Below are 15,271 nucleotides of genomic sequence, written 5' to 3'. Positions count from 1 at the left end.
ATCCTGTTAACACTCCATAAACGAAGGGAATAAACTAATGTTTCTTTTGTCTTAGGTAGGAGTAGAACAGTAGAAATTTCACAATATTCTGTCTTGTATCTTAGTGGAGACAAGATTCTGGTTATTGAGTGTGAGATTGTTTCTAATTAATCTCTTCCTGTTTTTCATAAGCTTGTGGTTAGTGTTAAAAAACCCCCAACAAAACAAAACCCCCTCAGGTGTAGGGGAAAGGGAGGACAAGAGCAGACATTAGTGCAACATTTCCTACTTCTTTGACTTGAGGATTGAGCATTTTGAACTTTTCTTCCCTTCCTATTCTGGAAGATTAAGAAAGTAGTATGTTACATTGTTGTATACAACAGTATTAATCTTAGACAAATATTCAAATTTTCCATAGTTTAAGCCTTGGATGGGTGGGCAGGATGTAGAAATTTGTTTGAATATCAGCATCTTGTGTGTCAGGCATAGTGTGCAATACAGTTTTCTCAAAGTCATCTGCACCAGTTTTGTTGTCAGTTAGCCATGTCAAACCAAAATAGTGGCCATGGTCCTAAAACAGCAACAAATTCTCTTACGTGATGATCCCAAAATCTTAATGGTAAAGCTACAATAGGAGTGTTGCACCTGAAATGATGACTTGCTCAGGCATGAAATTACTACACCTCAGTAAGATTGTGATCACGTAAATACTTATAACAAAATACATCAACTCAAAAAAAGACCCATTAAAAAGTCACCAGCTTTGAAGTGCTGTCAAATGCAGTTTTACCTTTGTGTGACCTTTCCTCTCAGGCATTCTTACAAAAAGGGTGGCTCTTCCTTCTATGGAAGAGGCAAGTCAGACCTCTTCCATTATGTGAATCTGTAATGACACTTTTTTGAGATGGAGATGAAACACTACACAGCTCTTGAAGCTTTTTATAGATACATATCTGTCTCTAGTGGTGACTTATGTATATAATTTGATAGACAGTGGAAATTAAGGTTTCTAGTTCCAGGTCTAAGCTTTAGAAGATTTTTCTTCTAGCAGGCATCTCTTGATCCAACAGGAAGGATAATAAACCACAAGACCTGACTTTCTTTTCATACAACTTTGAATATACAATATTTCAGTTTCTCAGGCTAGAAAACCTAATTTCTCTTCCCAGTGTTTCTAGAAATCTTGTGCATCTTTCCAATTCTTAGTGCATTTAACATGAAGTGAGATACTGAACCTATGGACCTATTAAAATAACCAAAAATGTTAAGTCTTCCAAGAAGGTAAGCTAGAGGGGTGAAGCAGTTCAGCAGCTGACTTGGTGCTTTTTTCATGACACCATCCCCAGCAACAGCCATGTTAGACCTTTTGGGGTTTTGCCCCAAGGTTTGAGCTGCATATGAGGAGGGTGCTTGAAGCCAGGTGTCATTATTAGTCATCTTTTTTGGGGTACTATTCAGCTCTGCTACCATCTGCAGTAACATTTGTCCTGAAATGACACTGCAGTGTGTATATTTATGTAATGCTGTTTGTTTGTTTTTCAGACACAGGATGAACCCGCTGATACAAGATACAGCTAGCTAAACAGCTATAAAATGCCCAAATTTGGGTCTACAAAAACAGTTAAAGTTGAAAATTCTGACAGCAATAGCACCATGGTGGAAAAAACAACTGCAAGAAAGGTAACAAAAATTATATTAATGCCCACTTAATTTCAGTAAAATGAAGTATATTTCATTATTTTTGTTGCTGTAATGGGAAGAAATAAATATGAATCTGTGTTCTGATATCTTCAGTATTGAAAAAAAATTATACATTTTTACATTGCTTTAACTGTAAGTTAAACTGTGGGACAGAATTTGACTTTTGTTGTAACTTGCAGGTTAATTTAAAAGGAAGCTGAATGCTTTGGTTTTATTTGATGTAAGCTAGTGTTAGCCTCTACATCTTAGCTAAAATGAAGTCTGTATATACTCACAAGAAGAATGATCCATATTTTATTTTATTTTACAACGTGTTAGTCTCTGTAACAAACACACAAAATATTTGTGAAGGTGTGACAGAGCACAGACCAAAGGAAAACACCAGTTTCTTATATTCCTTTATAACACGGGGACTTTTTCACTCTGAGGGACGACTTAAAAGCCAAATGCTGCACAAAGCTTGAGAGTAGCTCCTGCACAAGGGAGTCCCATTTAAAAATTGTACAATCCACTTTTGAGTGTTAGAGAATGAAGGAATGTGGGAAATCCAGTCATGCTGAAGAGTGGTTTGTTGTTTATAAATGTGAAGTATCCCATAATTTTTAGAGTTCTGGAGCTAAGTTGCAAATCACCCAGTTCTCCAATGTGTCTGGCTACACGTGTGCAGTAGACCACGGGTTTATCTGTACTGCTAATGAATAACAGAAGCTGCATTGAGAATGATGAGTTACATGTATGTTGCCCTAGGGAGAGAGAATCTGTTTCACAACAATCTTTAGAACTGTCTTCTCTAGAAAAGGATTTTGTGTGTGTGTGTGGTCAGACTTACTCTTTTGTTGAGATCTGTGTTCTCTGCAAGACCATTTGATGAATGGATGCAAGACAGGAAGAGGTTAAAAAATAGAAAAATATTAGAAGATTCAGCAGCTATTTGAAACTTTTTGTCTTCCAAAAAAATTCATAGAAACCTTTAGACCTTTTAGTCTCTTTCCAGTTTGTTTCATTGGTCCCAGTAAAGTGAGGCAAAGGTAATTCTTTCTGCTCACTCTGCTAAACTACTTAGACAAGAAGGGAAAGATAAGAGAGTAACACATGGAAAGGAAATTGGCTTACTAGTAAAGGGATGAAATAATGTTGGGTTTGGTTTTTCTTTCTTTTTATTCTGGTCCTTGTTTGGGATATGGTCAATTGAAGTGTCATTCAGTAATTTAGGTAAAGAGGAGGGAACAGAAGTTTGACCAAGGCTATGAATATGGAATCCCAGTGATGGACTGATGAAGTTGATAACAAAAAGTAAATTGATAAAGTGCTTGCACTGTTTTATCCAGTGTTGCTCAGTGTCCGCCCTGGTACAGCGTACGACTTGAGATTAGAATAGTGTAGGGTGTGGTTTGGAATTGTATGATGTAAAATGATGTGTAGTGCTGAAAATATAAGATCCTAAATAAAAATGGAGTAGTATTATTAATGAAGAGCATAAGTGTCTCAGTTGATATTCCTGTATTCAGGTTTTTAGCATAATAAATACAGTTGTCTTTTTTTGAGAAGAACTGAATACATGGTTATGTTAAATAGTCACCTAAACTGTCACATACTTGTTCTCTAGCACACGGACAATTGTCAGAAGTGTTCAGCTGGCCTTCGACTAATCTCTACTCTTTGGGGTGTATTAGAAAAAATAGAGAAAATATTGCCAAAATGGCATAATTTAGATCCAGCCAAGAAAATAATTTAGAATTTGGCAGGAGATAGGCTAAGAGTAAAGTGTGAGTTTGAACAACACAAAGTCATGAAGGCAAATCTGTACTATATACACAAACATAGAACTCTGAAATAAAGATTGACCAGGCCGAATCAACAGTGATAATTTTAATGAAATGTCTTTAAAAAGTAGTGGAAATTTCTGTAAAGCAAATAAAGATTTTTCTCAATGCATAAACATTTGCAACCATGAATTTAAAAGTAATAGTTCTTAAAGCTTTAGAAGTTACTATGCAAAATGTTAGGGATTCATTAGCTAGCGTAATTGATGTAAGGAAATACAAAAGCCCAGTGTGAAATATTGTTCATACAAAACTGTGCCTCTTACAAGTGAACAGTAATGCTAAAGGATACCACTCCATAAAAAAATCCTCATTTTTCTCAAAATAAAAGCTGTAATGGCCTAAATGGCATAAGACTGTTCCAGTGCTTAACATAAGATAAAAGAAAAAACACTTGCAGGGTTTGATTTCCCTTTCATAGTTGTTACACTGTTTAGCTAGTTCTGGTTGTGCACTCTTAACTGTTGACAGAGAAACATAGTGAAGTTACTGTTGTTATTATCAGGCATAATCTTTCATATTTGTCCAGAAATTAATGCTTATAATACAGCCTTAACAACCAGTGAATAGCTATGTAAATCAGCTATGTGTTCAGGTCTTCTGAGAACTCAAAAAAAACCATTAGAAATAACATTCCTGTTAATAAGCTGAGTTTATATCATGTATGCTTTAGAGGGTACATGTATCTTTATTTCAGTTGCTCATCTGGCAAGCATTAAAAAACAGTATGAGTGTGTACAGCAGCTAGGCCATCTAATGTTTGCATAAGATATTTCATAAACGTATGAACATAATGAAATTTTAATTTATCTGAATTTATACTTTATATGGCCAAACTCAGGAAGTAAACAATGGATGTGTCATCCAAAGGAGAAACACATTTGGAGTTTGTAAGAATTAATTCTCTCCTTGGAAGACTCCAACAACAGTGCCAAAAACCATTTAATACCATACAGAACACGCTTCAGTATGTAATTATCTTTGATAGGCAGAAAAAGAATGCTTGTTCTCCCTGGGCTTAGTACATCTGCTAGATTATATGGCTCTCTGTTGTCTCCTTTTGTGTCTTGTCATTGATTGTAGCAGTACCAGACAATAGAGCTGGAATGGGATATCAAGAAATTGTCCAGACTGCTGTTTGTTAGCCTTCTGAGACAGTTCCTGTTGAACAGATTAAAAATGTGTTCCTCATCACAGCACACTAGTATGGTTTTGTTGACAGTGAAAATTTTTCCTTGTTACTACGTCCTCCAGTGAGGCATGCATTAAATGTTGAGACATGCAGATCCAGTTCATCCATTTGCCCCAGAGTAGAATAAGCTGTATGCAGTTCCTGACAGATGTTTGCCAGACCTTTTCTTTAAAGGCTTGCCTGATGGAAATTCCTGTCTCCTTGGGCAGTTTATTCTGATACTTAATTGTGCTGACTGGCATAGAGTTAGATGTTTAGTAGAAGGATAAATAACCTTTGCTAGTCTCCTGTTGCAATCTAAAGCCATTAAATGTTCTCTAACCGTAGTGGACATGGGAAGTATGTAATGCTTTTCACTTTGCAGCAGTAGTTTAGTTTTCTGAACATCAACATGTCTTCAGTGTTTTATCCAATCAGCAATTTTCACTTTAGGTTTATTAATCTCTTTAGAAAGTCTGCAGGACTTACAGGTTATTTTATGAAAAATGTCAACTCCATTTTAGGTTGCTTCCATGGATCACATTAAAGTAATGCACAGACCTGTTGATGCTGAGTTTTGAACCTTGCTTTGGACCCTGAAAAAAGGATGTCCATGCTGTTGCAGTGACCAGGAAAACTGGAACAGTGAATGCCCACTCTTTAAAATGGAATGCCTGGTCTAACCTGCAGGGTTTCTACTTCTTCTTGCCTTCCTTCACTTGAAGTTGAATCCAGGATGCTGTTAAGAGTTTTCTATCTTTAAACACAGCCTTTTAGGATTGTACAGTTAATTTTTTTTTATCAGTTTGTAGAACCTTGGTTTTACCCTGGCTTTTCCTCTTTTGTTTTGTATTAAGACAGCTTTTCAGATCAGTCAGTCATTTTACATTCTTCTTGCCAGGGCTTTTTGCTTCTCCCTCTCTCTGTTGTGATGATGTCTGCATATCTGATTGTATCTCTATTTCAGCATTGTCACCAAAAATAATAAATAGCATCAACTTTGTACAGACTTCTCAAACACCCTGTTCATTGCATCTTTTGGATTGGAAAGTCCACCACTGAATGCTGAATGCTTATTTCCACTAAGGAAATAAGCATCTAAGGAACAAAATAGTATCTTTTTTTTTTCTGCTTGTGTACTCTATATATAGCCTTTTTTTTCATTTTCAATGTGTTTTTATTTATCTGAAAGTATGCATTTTGAGCTACCTCTCCTCCTAATTAGATTATCACAAAATTAATTTTCAGTCATTATTCAAAAACTAGTGCATCAGTCATAATATTTAACATAATACATACAAGCAATTTAAGAATAAATGTAAAGCTATCAAATTACTTAAGCAGCTTGTGCCTCTTTGTGAGCACTTACAAATGTATTTTACTGATGAGTGCCTCCAAAAAGGGTTTCTTTTTAAAGATTACCAGCAGCAAAAAGTTGTGGGTTTGTTGTTTTGGTTTTTTTTCTTCTACAGAACAAGTTGAAACCAACGTTTCCTGCTTAGGAATTTTAAATTATTTTTAGTTCATCCTTTCTGTTGCATAATACTTAACATAAGGTAATATTCTAGAGAAAGCAATACATTTTTAATGCCACTTTATAATATTGTGGGAAATTTAAATACACAGATATGGGAAATAATTGGATTGTTTGGAACAAGGGATGAGAAAGCCTGTGGTGAGATTGGGGTCAAGTGGGAAACTTGTGTGTGTAGTGGAACAGATCAGAAAAGGCTTAATGGAGTTTGGATCTGCTTTTATCAACTTACAGATGCATTTGCAAATGATGACTTGTGTTAGATGGATTAGCTTGTTTCATAAGTAATACCACAGGCACTGTATTTCCCAAGGGCTGTGGGGAATCTTAAGGGGTTTAGGTTTTTAGATTTTCTTATTCTAGCATGTAAAAAAGAAACTGGGGGAATTGTTTCCCCTGGGGTTTTGAAGGAGGGTTGGCTTTAGTTTTGGTGTGTGGGTTTTTATTCTGCATTTTGTTTTTGGATTTTGGTCTTTTGGGTTTCTAAACTCGGAGTGAAGAAGGTATGTGTTCTCTGTGGGCAGCAGCCTTTATACCTCAGGAATTCTGTTGACATAGACTAAGGGCTTATTTGTCATTTTCCTGGCACATTTGTCTTCTGAAGGTTATAGAGTTTGCAGGTTCGTCTTACAATCACTTCTTCTTACCTGAGTTTTTTTTTTAAAAAGGAAAGGTGCCTTTGAGAACAATACCTTTACTTGAAGCTCTTTTCTAGTTTTCCTTCAATCAGAATAAATCTTCAGAAGTACCAAGGACCAGCCTTTTGATTTTCAGTGATTGGCAAGGCAGTGTATGTTCTTCTTCTACCTTTAGGAGATGAATCTGTTAGTGATTTCATCTGATCATGTGTTAAGAATGATATAAAGCTGGGGAGTTGTGTTAGCTGACATAGCTGGATAATGTGTTTCTGCAGCATGTAATGAACAGAGAACATGGTGTCTCTGCATTGCATCTTGATTGGTAGGCTAAAATGTTGGGGTTTGCAGCAGGTTCTCTCAAGCAGTCTTTACACTAACCTGGTATCTTTTACATTCTTTCCTCCTGTATTAGTGAAGTAATCCAAGTAGAAGTTAATATTGGGCCTGTTTAGGCTTTTCTCTGTTTATTTGAAATATGGTTTATAAGACAAAAATCCCTAGATTTATACAACTCAAAAATCCAAATAGCTTGTACCTGTTTTTTCTAAATTTGATAGGAACTTTAGAAGTTTCTTCACAGATTTTCTAAAGTGAAACATTAGACTATTATTGTTGAAATAGAAAGGGAATTCTTTATGCATGCTTTACAGGGTGGGAGTAGAGGCTGGGGAGGGTATTTAGGGGGGTTTTGGGGCTTTACAATTCACAGTCTGAATTGCAGTGTGGGCTTTTAATGGGATTATTATGTTATTTATGGTCAGGGAAGGAAATTGGGGTGGTCATCAAGACTTGGCAAATTTTTGTTTAGTTTGTGTTGTTCCTTTGCTAATTAATGAAGGCTTTAATAGTGAACAGCATTTCTACAGTGATGTATCTGAAAGTAGAAATGACATAGAAGTTAATAATTTTAAGACAACATGCCATTTATTATTTTGTTTATTCAAAAAACTTGGTAATACACAAACTTATACACAAGCACATACATTCACACATATCAGTCCTTTCAGTCTGTATATATTATAAGACTATTCTGCTTTATGCAAAAATTACTTAGTATACTTTTTATTTATATTAGAGCAAGGACAAGATTGCATCCTACAGCAAAACTCCAAAAGTGGATAGGAGTGATGTGGGGAAGGAGATGAAAGAAAAGTCTTCCATGAAACGTAAACTTCCTTTTACTATTAGTCCATCCAGAAATGAAGATCGCAATTCAGACACAGGTAGAACCTTTTTATTTCCTTAACTAATTATTTGTCGGTAAAATACATCCTGACTTAATTAATTGTATAATATGTTTTTATATTGATTTATTTTTCTCTTTAAAAAGAATACTAAGTATAAAAGTTGCTTGCTTGCTTCTGATTGTTGCATCTCAGTCTGATAGGCTTTCATCCTGTCATTAGCAATGGCCAGCATGCCACCACAGTTGATCTATATTCCCCAGTTATTTCCTAACCTCATTCTTTCCTTCTGTTTCAGTAACAAATCTTTCTTTGTATTGTCATCTCTAGAGGTCCATTTGTTTAAACGAGTAAACGGATGAAAAACCATGTCGATGCCTTGATTTGAGACACAGCTGTCAGCCTTTCATAGCCTTTTTTTGGGAGGGAGCGTCAGATAGATTGGTAGATGTACTGTTCTTCATACAAAAAAAAGGTTGCTAAGGTGACAGAGCTAATTAAACTAGTCGTGAAGAGCATGCTTTCCTTCCAGTTTAAGTTCCTATGGTCTGTAAATTTTCTGCACAGGCTGAGTAGTTCTTCTAATAGAGTAAGCTTAAGCTTACTCTATTAGAACTGATTTCAAGGCTTCAAACTACCATTCTTAACAGAGTTCTTTTCAAATCAAGATGGAGGGAGCTGGATACATTCCAAGAGGTACACTTATCTCTGGGTTTAGGTAACTAATTATCTATGTCATTGTGCAATAACAGTAATAGTTCAGTTGATAACCAAACAGTATCCGTGGCCAGCAGAACGCATGTTCCCAAATTTCTCAAAGGCTCAGTGCTACAGTTTTTTATACATTGCTTATTGTACATTTGAATATTTTCATGACTGGGTAGTTCCATTAATATGCTGAGGTTTAAAGGCAAGATGGAGGTGTATACCTCAGTGTGTGTTTAATTTTTGTTCAGGATTGATTTCATGCAGAAGATTTAGCTTCTTGATAATACATACATACTACTGTAAAGAGACTGTAGTATGAAATCCATATTGAAGTAGTCACATTACAAAACAATGCTCCTAGCTTCTGTTCTGTTTTCAGTGGTTTTACAGCATTCTTGAGTCTTACACTATTCATGATACCACTTGATTCTGAAAACACAATGTCTAAATTAGAAGTATGCTCCCAACATCTGCTTTATTAAATTTTTTGCTTGGTATTATACCATAACTATTTTTTCATAATGGAAATAAATGTATGTAGATGTAATATCTAGTATTTATCAAAAGTTTTCTGTGTTGAAAATCTTTTGTTGTGTCTCCCCACCCCCATCAACTTTAAATAAGTCATTGTCACAAGCATCTTGTAAAGTAGGAGAACTTTTTGTGTGTCTTGTGCTATAGCCTCTATTGTCACAGCTGCCATAAGCAAGATTGGTTACTTCAGACATGTAGATGTGCACAATAAAACAGTGCTCACACTACAAAATCTTTTTGTCACAAGTTGTAGCAGGGAGGTGAAATAGACAATTCAAGTATGGGCAAGAAATATTTAACATAAAAGTAGAAGGCACGTGGCTCTTAACTATGGTAGCAAACATGACAGCTTGGCAAACATTTCGTTTCTGCTGAGGTAAGGAGGTAAGAGCAACTGCCCTTTGCAGGTGGGAAGCTTGGTGCGTAAGCCTTCCAGAAACTTTAGAGCAGGAGCATTACTGGGATGAAAAAACTGTTCCTGTAATGCCGATTCTGTGCCTAACCAATTAGATTAGACCACTGGGAATTAGATACTTAAATTGGTGCCAAGTTTGTCACTGACATGGATTAGGACTGACATGAGTGATCATGAAATGCAGTGCTGCTTCTGGCACAAACTTGGCATTAGACATGGAAAAGGTTTGCTCTCAGTGAGCTAAACTGTTACCTCTGAGAGAAATGTCTCCCTGATAGCTGTGTACAGAGAATGGAGAGTGTTGAGAAGGAAGAAAGTAAGTTTTTGGAAATGAGAATGTAATCAGAGACAGGGGGAAAAAGAAGAGGTGATGAAAAGCTTCTTATCACCTTTAAGGTCATTAAAAATGTGTCTGAATTAAAAAAAGAAAAAAATTGCCATAAAAGTAGCTAGAGGATAAAAAAATCTAATAGTTTAATAAATGGTTTATCCCCCAGATACGTGGGAGGGTCACTAGCTGATTGTAGGAACTCCATGATGACTGGATTTCATCCTGTTTAGGCATGTAAATGAGTCATAGAATGGGAATACCTAATATTTAGAGCTTTACATCGTTAGAGCTTTCTTGGTTGTATCTCCGGGTCTTCCGTAAACTAACATTTTGTCTTTTCTTTACTGATTTTTTGTAAAACTTGCTCCTTTGCTTCTCTCTCCAGTGAGCTTTTTTTGTTTTCTACTTCAGGTATTGTCTAAATACTGCAAGTGGTAATGAACATGGACAGCCAAAATGAATGTTAACATAACACTGAAATGTTTGGGGATTTTTTTCCATTTGATTTCTGCAGCACTATACATAAAGTACATTTTACACCCAGTCAGTTTTGGCAAGATTGAAACCAAACAGCATTTGTATAGTACTGTAAGAGTCCAGAACAATTATAGCCCACCTCTTTATCTAAATGTAAATTTAATTTTTTTTCTTAAGAAAATGCTGCAGTAAATTTGTATTCGATATTTCAATATTGAGCCTTTTAGTTACTTTCTTAATAATTTAGTACCCATGGAGACTGCATCCAGTTGTGTAAAGGCAGCCCTGCAATGCCAGTTGAGATGGCTGAAGTAGCTGCAAAGTCTGCACAGGTCTGAAAAATAACATGAGTTCCAGGAGAGCTGTGGCCTTCTGAAGAGGCCTCTGGGAACAGGACACACCTGGAAGGACACTCTGTCCCTGTGTTTATCAGCAGCATCCTGTTGTGTTTCTTCTGTTGTGTGGAGCTGTCTGTGACACTCCCCTGATTGTGGTGGCTACCCTGAACTGAGGGCTCTGTCGTGACATCCCCATTCTTGGTCAGAACAACCACAAAAAGCTAATACAATGTATACATACTGCAGACAAATTTATTTATACTGAAGTATAGCTTTAATCTGTTTATAGGTAAGTCTTAGGGAGGAGTCTGTATGCAAGCTTTGATTGAGACTGCTGGATTGGATGGTCAAAGCAGAATTATTTTTCTTATCTTTTAAAATAAATTCTCTGATTTTAAGTCTCCCAATCCAAAACCATAATTGGATTGAAAAGCCATCAGTTATTTAAACTACTTAAATAGAATTATTTTAATTTTCTTAATTTATTTAAATAATATGGTTAGTTTTAAATAACCTCTGATGCCTACTGTTCTTATTCCAATAACCACAAGTGTTGATTTTGCAGAGGTCAGATTTGTTTGCTTTTTCCACCTTACTAGTCTAAAGAGATAAAATTGAATTTTTCATAATAATTAAACATAGCCGCAGATCGTAAAAATCTCTTCATTGTAAAGATGTTACACAGTTGATTATTCAGGAACAGTGAGTTATAATTACACTGAACGTGGTAATTTGTTGATCTTTCTTGGAAATTGTTCTCCAGATTTACTGTTTATAGTAGGATCTTGGTTTTGTTTTCTGAGCTCTTCAATTTCAGTCTTTAAAGTAGTCCAAACGTGGCACAGTCATACTTCTTTTAGCACTTAGTTGACATCCAGAGGAGCAAAGCAACTGACCTCTTCATGTTGCATGGGTACATCACAGTAACACAATTTCTGTGCTTGTGCTTCCTGTAGTTACAGGGATTAGTGGGGGTGTTGAAGAGACTGTTGACACACCACTTGCTGGATTTGGGCTTATTGTTCAACTATAACAAGTTTAATTAACTGTTGTTTGGGCTAGAGGCAGGAAAGGGGAGGTGGTTTTGTGTGTTGGTTTTGTTAAATAAACATGTCATAAACTTGATTAATTAGGTATCACAATAGTACCTTGAAATCTCTGCATTGTTAAGTGCACTGTGAGGTCTCTGCATCACATTCTGAGCTTTCTCTTTCCCTGAGGGTAGGAACCACAGCCAGTCATGATGTGTTTCTCTTGGAAAATAACTTCAGTCAGGTTGCCATGATCACGCAGAGCTGAGTAACTCTGTCTCTGAACTTCATCATCTGCAGTTATCTTGACCCGTGTTGTACAGTCATTAGCAGTGAACATATTAGTCTTTGGTTGTATATCATTCAATCTTACAACTTCATAGCATTTATTTCAAGCAGTTCCTATTTTAATTTTGCATGGTCCTATTTTTTGATCCTGTTATTCTTTACAATTTGGACTATGATGGAGTCTTTTACATGATGGAGTCTTACATTTGGACTATGATGGAGTCTCTCAGACTATCATGAGCCCTGAATTTTGAATTTGGTGAGGTTTTTTTTCCTAATTTCTTTTGTCCACTTACTAAGGTGATTATATTATCAAATTAAATACTTTGTTAGTTTGGCATGATTTGTTTTGAGAAATCCACATGTTACATTACTTAATAATTTAATTTTCTAAACCATTAAAAATTACTTGAGTGGGTATTTGTAATTTATCCAAGTAAAAAAAAAAAAGGCAAACAAAAAACCGAATGTATTATTGGTTGCCTTGGGACAAAATCTGTCATGCATAAATTATCCTAAAATAATCAGTGATGTTTCTGGTTCCTTGTGCCAGTACGTTTTAAGTATTGTGAGTGAATTTCATTGAGCTCTTTTACAAATAAGTGCTCAAGTGCTCCTAAATTCCTGTTTCACATAACCTGAATATTTCAAAATAATTTTTTTAAGTGTTTGGTGAAAAGCTTTTGTTGCAAAGGGAAAATCTTAAAAAGATACTGTCCAGTTGGCTGTGTATTGTGAAGTTTATTTAATGAAGGTGGTTAAACATGAAGCCACTTGAGGAATTCTCGTTTTTATTTTATCAATAAAAAGTAAAAAATTCCCTTATATACTATTTTTAAGTGGTGAAGAACAGCAGACAATAATGAGAATGTGAATGTAAAAGAAGATATTTGTATTCCATAGAATCTGAAAACAAAATGCTCAAAATCTAAAAAAAAAAAAAAAAAAAAGCACAAAAAACCCCAATAACCAAAAAAACAACCAAAAAATCCCCAAACAACAAAACAGAAACCAACCAACCAACCAAAAAAACCAACAAAAAAAAAACATCAAAAAACCAAACCAGCTAATTGAGTTTAGCAGTCAGTTTTATACATTAAATTCAACCTAAACGTAGTGTCTTAAACTGATACTATTCCTCTATTAGGGAAGTTATTACTGTTCAAATTGTAGAAATATCAAGTACACAGCTGTGAAAAGTTTTCTGTTACCACAAGACAAAGAATAGCTAAAAAGTTGGAAGTTCCTAAATGTTAAGGTGCTCTCCTCCTGTTCAAGTGTAGTGTACTGTGTGATGGTAGTCTCGGAACATTGATTTATTTTTTGATGTATCAGACTTCCTATTTTATATGCCCTACTCCCTGGTTGGTTTATTTTTGGCTTTCTTCCACTCCTCTTGTCCTATTTTGTTTTACCTTGTATACTCAGAGCCAGGTCATATCCATGAAATCTTTGGGGGGAAAAGCAATAGCCTTGTCCAGAACATACTCCAGTAAGTGGATTAGCAGGTGCACCTGCTAGAGTCTTGAGACTTTTTTAGGTTTTTTGTTGATCATACTGATTTTTGTTCATTGAACTGTTTAGACTTAGTGAAAATACATATGAAGTCTCATATTCATTTTAGTAAAACTGTCTCTTTTTGAGTGGTAAGTGTATAATTACAGTATAACTTGGTGAGAACAGTTGTATTCTTATTGGGTACTTTAATTTGGTAAGATCTAGAAATGCTTTGCAAACACTGTGTTAATAAAATGTAATAGAAGAATAATTTACCCCTCCACTGAAATGCAAGACTGAACATGAGACAGGAATAAATTGTGCTGATGGGGAAAAAAAAAAAAAAGGCAAAACCCAAAAAATCCGGACAACCCCAGTGGGTAAAAGAGTAAAAGCTAGATAATCAAAAGCTTTATTTCATTTCTTTTGATATATTATTTTCTCAAGCTGAAAATAGCTATATTATTGTAAGGAATAATTCAGAATGAAGATAAGTGTGTTTTTCAAGGAAAAAATCATGAGCAGTAAATAGCATATGCTGAGAAGCAGTTGATTATGCTGGTCAATCTGAAATGTGTTATTTTGATAGAAGTCCTAAATTAGTCAATAAAGAGTGTGCTGTACATTATCCTTGCAGAGAGAACAGCATATTTGCAGTGAAAAAGTTGGAAGTACAATTTTATTGTAAACATTTTTTTGATTTTCCTATGCAGATGTTTTTATCAATGGGGCACAACACAAATAGTGTTGTTTTGGATATTGAATTAATTCTTTAGGTATTCAAGGCTATGAGTTGCTTGCAGTTTAGGAAAAAAATTATCATTTGATTCTGTAAAAGGGATCTTGTTTCCTTTTTAAACAGGATGGATAAATTTATAGAGGTTTTTAAAATATGTACATAGGTATGTAACTTTCCAGTCTTAAAATACTGTTGCTTGTAATTGTTTAGCCTGTAAAATCATGTATTTCTTAAGGGTCAGTGTGGAATTCAAGATAAAAACTGTTGATGTGCCTTCCTGGGCCTCAAGAGCATTGCATTAGTAGAGCTTGTGTCTGTAATCAGGCCTAGAAAATGAGATTTAGAGAAGGTTGGGAAGGCAGAAAATGAGTTGAGAGGAAACAAATGAAACAACAAAGAAGGCAGATTTGTAGAAAGTGAAAAGATAACTAGGAACCTCAAAGGGACTTAAGCTTCTACTTTTTACCTCTCTCCAGAAGGTCAAAGAAGTTTTCCTTGGTGGAATCCTTTAAGGTTTTCTGCTTTTGCAGATGACAGGGTTTCTTGGTTTTCATGGGAGTTTTTGTTTCTTTTTTAATGTGTTTATTCAGATGTGTAATTTTAGCTCCTGGTTTAAAACATGGACATGAAATATTAAACAGCTTCCGTAAATATTGATAAAAGGAAAGAAGTTATGTATATAAAATAGCTGTATGTTTTTGAAGGATATGAATTCTGGAGAAGAAATTGCTTTAAGATAAAAAAACAGAATGAGTTTGAGAGAAACAATTTTTTAACCAATTACTTAGCAGATACCAATATTAAATAGTCTTTTCCTAATTTTAAACATGGTGTCTTGAGAGAAGTAGAAGAGAGCATAGTCTCAGATCTGTGTTCAATGCTG

General features: G+C 35.2%; 1 protein-coding gene across 3 annotated transcripts in view; it reads left to right on the top strand.

Moving 5' to 3' along the window:
* The window catches only part of ANKRD12 (ankyrin repeat domain 12), a 59,895-nt gene that overhangs the window by 17,758 nt on the left and 26,866 nt on the right, over positions 1-15,271 (top strand). The window contains exons 2-3 of one of the 3 annotated variants that reach the window (XM_069004447.1): positions 1,522-1,659; positions 7,922-8,069. The exons of 1 other annotated variant lie outside the window; for it this stretch is intronic. In XM_069004447.1, the coding sequence (XP_068860548.1) occupies positions 1,573-1,659; positions 7,922-8,069 (235 nt within the window). In that variant the 5' untranslated portion in view covers positions 1,522-1,572. Of the gene's footprint in view, positions 1-1,521; positions 1,660-7,921; positions 8,070-15,271 lie in introns of those variants that run through there. One more of the 3 variants, XM_069004448.1, reaches the window with a different exon arrangement.

Source organism: Aphelocoma coerulescens, chromosome 2, assembly GCF_041296385.1.
Source record: "Aphelocoma coerulescens isolate FSJ_1873_10779 chromosome 2, UR_Acoe_1.0, whole genome shotgun sequence".
NCBI classification, from domain to species: Eukaryota; Metazoa; Chordata; class Aves; order Passeriformes; family Corvidae; genus Aphelocoma; species Aphelocoma coerulescens.
The sequence above is the reverse complement of the archived record's forward strand: the minus strand, read 5'-3'. Positions and strand labels throughout refer to the sequence as shown.